The 7,057-nt window shown below is 40.0% G+C and overlaps 1 protein-coding gene across 1 annotated transcript in view; it reads left to right on the plus strand.

Annotated features, from left to right (window-relative positions):
• tmc6b (transmembrane channel-like 6b) overlaps window positions 1-7,057 on the plus strand; it is a 37,991-nt gene that overhangs the window by 22,356 nt on the left and 8,578 nt on the right. The window contains exons 11-16 of the mRNA XM_014014009.1: window positions 394-549; window positions 631-788; window positions 876-963; window positions 1,082-1,179; window positions 5,072-5,167; window positions 5,249-5,324. Coding sequence (XP_013869463.1) covers window positions 394-549; window positions 631-788; window positions 876-963; window positions 1,082-1,179; window positions 5,072-5,167; window positions 5,249-5,324 — 672 coding nt within the window. The remainder of the gene's footprint in view (window positions 1-393; window positions 550-630; window positions 789-875; window positions 964-1,081; window positions 1,180-5,071; window positions 5,168-5,248; window positions 5,325-7,057) is intronic.

Raw genomic sequence — 7,057 nt, forward strand, 5'->3', positions numbered from 1 at the left:
TGAAGCGCGTCCACCATAGACTTTGCATGTAAACCTGCTGCTCCTGACGCTGAAATCGCGTTCGGTGTGAACGCACCATTACACATCCCCACAGCTTCCCAGCATTCATCCAACTGAATCATTATGACTTCTTCAAACCTCACTCAAAAAAAATCAATCCGACCAATCACTTCTTTGAAAAACTAAACCCACAAAAGTCAAACAAACTAATCATGTCTTGGACAAACTCCTACACACCAAACTTCCACTTAGTGACTGCAGAAACCCCCTCCTCCAGACAACAATGTGATGATCTGACACTCCCTTTGCTTTCTTTAACCGCCCTCACAGTCTCTGTTCTTCTCATCTTTTTATCCTTCTCTTGTTTCTAACTCCATCCTCCACCGTCTCCAGGAGCTGTTGGGAGAGTTGAAGCCCAAGCACGGCAGAAACCCTTGGTTAGAGAGGTTGAGGAGGTTGATGGTTCATTGCCTGGCATGGTTGATGTGTGTTGCAGTCACCACTGGCTGTGTGATTGGCATCTATTACTTCTCTGATTACATGCACATAGTAAGGACTAATGGTTTGTTTTTATTTATTTTTCTGTTTGTTTTTATTTATTATTTAGTATTTTTTCACTTCTAAATGTAGGAAAATCAGAAACAAGGTGCTGCCCAGGAAGCCAGCCTGTTGGCCCTGCCCGTGCTGGTCTCCCTCATCAACCTGCTGCTGCCCGGCCTCTTCAACTTTGCAGCCTGGGTGGAGGACTATATTTCTCCTTCTGTGCGCACATACGTTGGTCTCAGCCGGTACGAACGAAGGAATTGTTTTTGAGCACAGAAACAATGTCTGCCTTAATTTAAATCTATGTTGTTAATGTTGTTCTTGTTCTGTAGGAACTTAATGTTGAAAGTGAGCGTACTCGGAGTCCTGTGCTACCATTGGTTGGGGCGGATCGCAACTGATGGAACTGATTACATTAAGGTAACCTGAATAAAGACACGTTTCTTTCAACATATGAACAGACGCTTATTTTCTTGCAGTTGAAACAAATGCGTTGCTTTATGATAACTGTTTGTGTGGTTTGTTTCCGTCTTCTCAGTGCTGGGAGAGTTTTGTTGGTCAGGAGCTTTATCGCTTCCTCATTGTGGATTTCATCTTCACTCTGCTGGATACTTTGTTTGGAGAGTTGCTGTGGAGGTGGGTTTTCTGTCTGTAACTGACTTTGGATCAAGTTGTTTTGAATAGCAATTTTAAATTTCCAAATTGTAAATTAAATATTGATTGAAAAACTTAAAATATTGATAAATGGGAGGTGAAAAATTTAGTATTTCAGTGAAAGATACCTGAAAACTAATCTATCCTTCTATCACATAACTAGTGAAAGTACACACAGCTGTTACCTGAAATCCTCCATAAGCACCTAATTGTTCTTGATTCCAGTATTTTATACCTTTTGACTGCAATACTTTTCTTATTATCAATTAAAGCAGGAGTTCTTAACCTTTTTGACCTTGGGGCCCAATTTGTTGAACATAAAGAGGCACGAGGCCCAGTCAGACGTTACCAATGTATGGATCAAAATGATAGTTGTTCTAAATCTTTGTTTAATTTGTATTGTATTCACATTATAACTAAACTATCATAACTAACATAACTAAATTAAATACACTTACAGTTTAAAAGTAAAATTCTTGTCAAATAATCACAAGACATGATTATGACAAACATTTTTTTGTATTGTAACCTGCCCATAACAGTAATCAGACCACTCAGGCTTATCAGCACAAAAATATTTTTTTAACATAAACCATAACAAAAATAAACAACTCAATAAATAAAATTGTGGTCATAAAATAAATGCTTTCAAAATGTTTAATGTAAAATTTTCAAGTTAAAAAAATGTAAAAATAAATTTGATAAAGTGCAAATGAAAACAAAGCCTTTTTTAACTTTTGCATGGTTGAACCAGAAGCTGCTCTTCAACAGCTTTTTGACAAGTTTAACGTTTCTTTAAAATACATTCAAAATGTTTAAAAATAAACTACAAAAACTATTTTTGATAAAGTGCAAATTAAAATATTACTGTATCTGTTATGTATTTGATAATGTTTTGAACTTTTAAAATATTACATGGTAGAACCAGAAGCTGCTCTTCATATTAGTCAGGGGTGCCCAACCAGTCGCTCGCGGGCGACTCATCGCCAGCCAGCTGATTCCCAGGTGCCCGCGCAGCGCAACCTTGCTGCGGAGCCTCTAGCGCCGGCTTTGAGCATTGCAGCTGGTCTTGTTTGAAAGCTCTGGTTCTGCCCTACAAGGTGAAAGTTAAATGAAGTCCCTGCGACGTTCCCCCGCGGAGCAATAAGCAAAAAAACCTCCAAAATACGCACCGACGGACCTCCCGTCGGGGTGGTTTTAGCCCCCCCTTCCGAGCTAGGAGCATTGGATCCTGGCATGGATGGTCGGATTTTAAAGCCCTGGCTCTCCCCTACAAGCTGATACTTGATTGGAGTCTCTGTGACATTGCCCCACGGAGCTATAAGCAAATTACGCACGACTTAGTCCATTTTACGTGCACTTTTGGGAGGAAATTTCAACCTTCATTTGCTTCTCTCGCGGGCTCTGAGCATCGGATCCAGGAAAGTGAGATGACTTTGGAAAGCTACTATCCTCCTCTACAAATTGGAGGTGGTTGCAGGTTCCTGGGATGTTTCCCCGCGGAGCTATTAACCAAAGACCGGCCGAAAAAGGTGCTTTGGCGGGCGATATAGTACTCAATTTACTCTGGAGCCTCTAACGTCAGATCCAGGCTGGAGATGGCTAATTTTAATATTCTGAATCTCCGCTACAACCTGGAGGTGGTTGCAAGTTCCTGGGACATTCCTACGCTGAGATATGAGCAATCAAAAGTCATCGGGTGAGCTCCGGCGCGTGAAACGGCTGATTTCCAGCACGGGGCTGCTTGTGCTGATGCAGAGGAATAAAAGGAAGAGATCCAGTGAGGTGGAACCGTGGTCCTACATCCAGCAGCCGCTCTCCTGCCTGGATTCAGCCAGAAACCCCTGGTGGGTGATATTTCTGCAAAAATGCATAAAATTCAGAAACCCACCTGATGGATCACTTCCAGGCAATAAAAGGAACAGATTTGATCAGGTGAAACCGGTCCTGGAAGCTCAGCACCGGGTTTTATAGCTGCCTGCGAGAGAGTTTCATATTGTGTGCTTTGATTTTGAAAAAAAAAAAAAGGCAGTACTCTTGTGGTAGCCATGTTGACCCTGATAGATTTTTTTGTTTTGTTTTTCCTCCCCTGTATGGAGAGAAGAGAGGAGAGTTCTTTGAATAAATGGAGACAAGTTCCTGTGCTCCAAAGTTATTTGACTCTGTGGTTCTCACTGGGCAGGTTTTCAGCCTTCATAGCTCACAAGTTACAGGGAGTACTAATTGAAGGAGGTAAAAAAATTTATCCTTTTTGTTCAAGCATCACTTTTCTGTTTCTCTGTCAGGAGTTAAATAAGGATTTTATCTTTTCTTTTTTTGTAGGTAAATATATGGTTAATTAGATAGTTTTGTTTGGCAATACTTTAAATTAAATAAAACTAGCAACATATTACGTTCTGTTTTATTTACTTTAAAGAAGTGAGAAGTAGGGAGATGAACAATTCTGTTTCTCTGTCAGGAGTTAAGTAAGGATTTTATATTTTCTTTTTTTTTGAAGGTAAATATATGGTTAATTAGATAGTTTTGTTTGGCAATACTTTAAATTAAATAAAACTAGCAACATATTACTTTCTGTTTTATTTACTTTAAAGAAGTGAGGAGTAGGGAGACAAAATTATGTTTTTTTGATGCTGAGACCGGACGAGTAGCTCTCGGCAAACTGCCGACTTCAAAAGGAGCTCTTGGTTCAAAAAAGGTTGGGCACCCCTGATATTAGTGACAAACTTTGGCATTTTTTGACGGGTTACTTTCATTTTTGCTTCTACTTTTCATTTAAAATAGGTTTACATTCTCGGCACGTTTCTAAGGTTCTTCTACTATGTATTAAAAAAGTTGTTAAACATCTGAGTGGTGCACTTCTTGTACTAGTGGTGAGAAAGTGTATTGCACCTTATTCAAAATCAATGCGGTCCAGCGGCCCTCTGCGGCCCAAAGTTAAAAACTGTTGTTCTTTTGAGGCCCTCAAGGTGGCGCTGAGTTAAGAATCTCTGAATTAAAGGGGACAAATCATGCAAAATGCATTTTCTTTAGCCATTAAGTACATTTTGTTATGTATTTGGAGTCTCTAGGAGTGCAGAAAATTAGAACTTAGTCTCTCCTGGAGCTGTGGGAGATACTTTTATATTCTGTTTGGGTCATATTTTTCAACCCGTTCAATTCTCTCTATTTTCTATGACATTTTCTGAAGTATTACATCACAGTATTTGCAACAGAACTGTTAAATAAGGTGTAGACTTATCAATTTTATCAAATTTATTTTATCTCTTCATTCTCCTCTGGCTCTGGGTTAGACTTTGGCTCCAACATGTAAGGCTGGGTGGGCAAATCTGTTTTTTTAAATTATAAATAAAACATTTCTGTGCCACTATATAGTTGCAAACCCCTCTATCAAACTAGAATAGACCGCTTTTGAAGCTGTAGGGGGGCAGGATGTGAAACGCCTTGCTTGGATGTAAAGAGAAAGCCTCAAAGCAAGTTGATCTGAGACACACCTCAGAAAAGGGGTGAAAGAGGAGCTTGTGCAGTTACAGTAAGGAGGAATTCAGACCAAAGTATTGTAGGTCTACTTTATATAGACCCCAACTAAAGGATTTAAAAGCATGATTTGTCTACTTTAAAGTAAATAATATTTATTTATTTGTTTGTTTGTTTATTTTTGTGTAAATTTTCTGAAAATCTGAGCAGTTTGTGAAACATTTGCATGAAAACCCATTTAAAAAGTCCTCAGTAGTTCCTGTGATCTGTGGTGTCTTTATTTAAAGACCTGTAAGCCACTGAAGTAGCTTCATCCCTGTCTTTTGTGTGTTCATTTTGTTTTTATGGGTTAATTTTAAGACATTAAAGTCATCCAGTTTCCTCTCTCTACTGTCTGCAGGTTGTTTTCTGACAAAATCCTTAAAAGACAGAGGAAACCAGAGTTTGATATTGCCAAGAATGTCCTGGACCTCATCTATGGACAAACTCTAGCCTGGTACAGACTGTATTTATTTATTTAAGCTGTCTAAGGAGTGAAATCAGGCTGTTCCGACTGATGAATTGTTTGTTTTTCCAGGTTGGGTGTTCTCTTCTCACCTCTCCTTCCTGCAGTTCAGATTCTCAAACTGTTGCTGCTCTTTTACATTAAGATGGTAAATGAACTTAAGCTTCTTCTTGTTGTTTAACATTACCAAACGTCTACTGATAAACTACTTAAAGTCCAATACCCACCATAACAGTCCCAAGCCAGCATCATTCCTCGGTTCGGTAAGCTAAATTTCCATCCATCCATTATCTTGGGGTTATCCGGCGGGGTAGTGGAGGCAGCAGCCTGAACAGAGAGGTCCACACTTCATTCCCCCAACGACTCAGACCAGCTTCTCCAGTGAATCCCGAGGCGTTCTGGACCAGCCTGTCCTGGGTCTTCCTCTGGGTTTCCTCACAGTGGAACGTACCTGGAATGCCTCACCGTACATTTATTTCCCTTAAATCCAAATGCCTCGGTCTTTGCTGACTTGTTATCTTCCAGAGTCTTCTGATTTAAAATGTTTTGAACACTGATAGAATGAATTCAGCCTGTTTGACTGGAACAAGTAAGTAAGTAAGTAAAGTTTTATTTATATAGCACCTTTCAGAGAAGTAAATTCACAAGGTGCTCTACATTCAGGGAAGTGGGGAAGGGGCAGTTAAGACGGGTCATGTAGCAAAACACATTTGCGCCACCTTAACAACAGAACAGAAAAACTAAAAAAAACCACACAAGGGAAGATGAGGAAAAAGCAAAAACATCATATTATATCAACACTGTGACACACTATGGTGTGTATGAAAAAACCTCTGCATAGGGCAGATTTATTAGCCAGAGGAACAAGTGAGTTCAGGTGGGCCCGAAGAATCCAGTCCCCAAAACCAGTGCAGCCATAGTTCAGAATATTGATGGAACTGTTAATTCTGTGCAGCCCTCAGCCTGCTCAGGAAACCAAACCAGACGGGTGTGAGAGGAGGGAGAAGGTGTGGGGCAGAGCCTCGTCGACGTGATCTAACCAGGAAGAATTTATTCAACAGATCAAGGCCATGTAGGCGAGAGCCAAACTCTGTAATCAGTTGTTTTGGGAACAGAAAAGTCAGGCAGACAATAACAATTTTCCATCTGCTTTAGAGTTCTGCTGGTGCATCTCAAGGTGGTGAATCCAATCAGACAAATGGTGTGGACAAATTCCGCCGAGCCGATTTATCAGCTTCTCCAAGATCAATTCCATCTGGCCAGCAAAGTCCAGGAACCACAACCGGTCCACGACCCTCAATAGAACCGCTTGCAGACTGAGTCCAGCTCGCTCAAGAACCAATGTCCGAGTGCTGATAGAACGGCAATCCATCAAATTGGTCAGTCAGCCAGGAAAAGAAAAGCCATGACGCTGTTTTGTAGAAACACCAGCAGACCACCAAGCTAATCTGTAGAATACTGTGATCAGAATCCAGATATACAGTATATCCAGAACAGAGGTCCCACCTTTGACATGTTCTCCCATGGAAGAAAAAACTTTGTTCCAAAAATTTTATTGAGAGACCAGCTAACCAAATCCATAAAAATAAAAATATCCATAATTTCTAGTTTCGGATGAAAAATGTAGAGAAGGCTCCAAGCAGTAAAGCAGGGAAGATAAAGAAGGGCAGGAGAGAAGGAAAAAGTGTCTTACTCCTCTGAGAGCGGAACAACAACAAAAAAAAAACCTTTACCTTCTTAAGGTTTTAGTTTTCAAATCATTTTTTAAACAATTTACCATTAAGAATTTCAATGAAGCATAGTGTATTTATTCATGTATAATATTAGAAATTCAACCCTAAAACTCATCCATAAAGTGTGTGTGTGTGTGTGTGTGTGTGT

Source organism: Austrofundulus limnaeus, unplaced genomic scaffold, assembly GCF_001266775.1.
Source record: "Austrofundulus limnaeus strain Quisiro unplaced genomic scaffold, Austrofundulus_limnaeus-1.0 Scaffold109, whole genome shotgun sequence".
In the NCBI taxonomy this organism is placed as follows: Eukaryota; Metazoa; Chordata; class Actinopteri; order Cyprinodontiformes; family Rivulidae; genus Austrofundulus; species Austrofundulus limnaeus.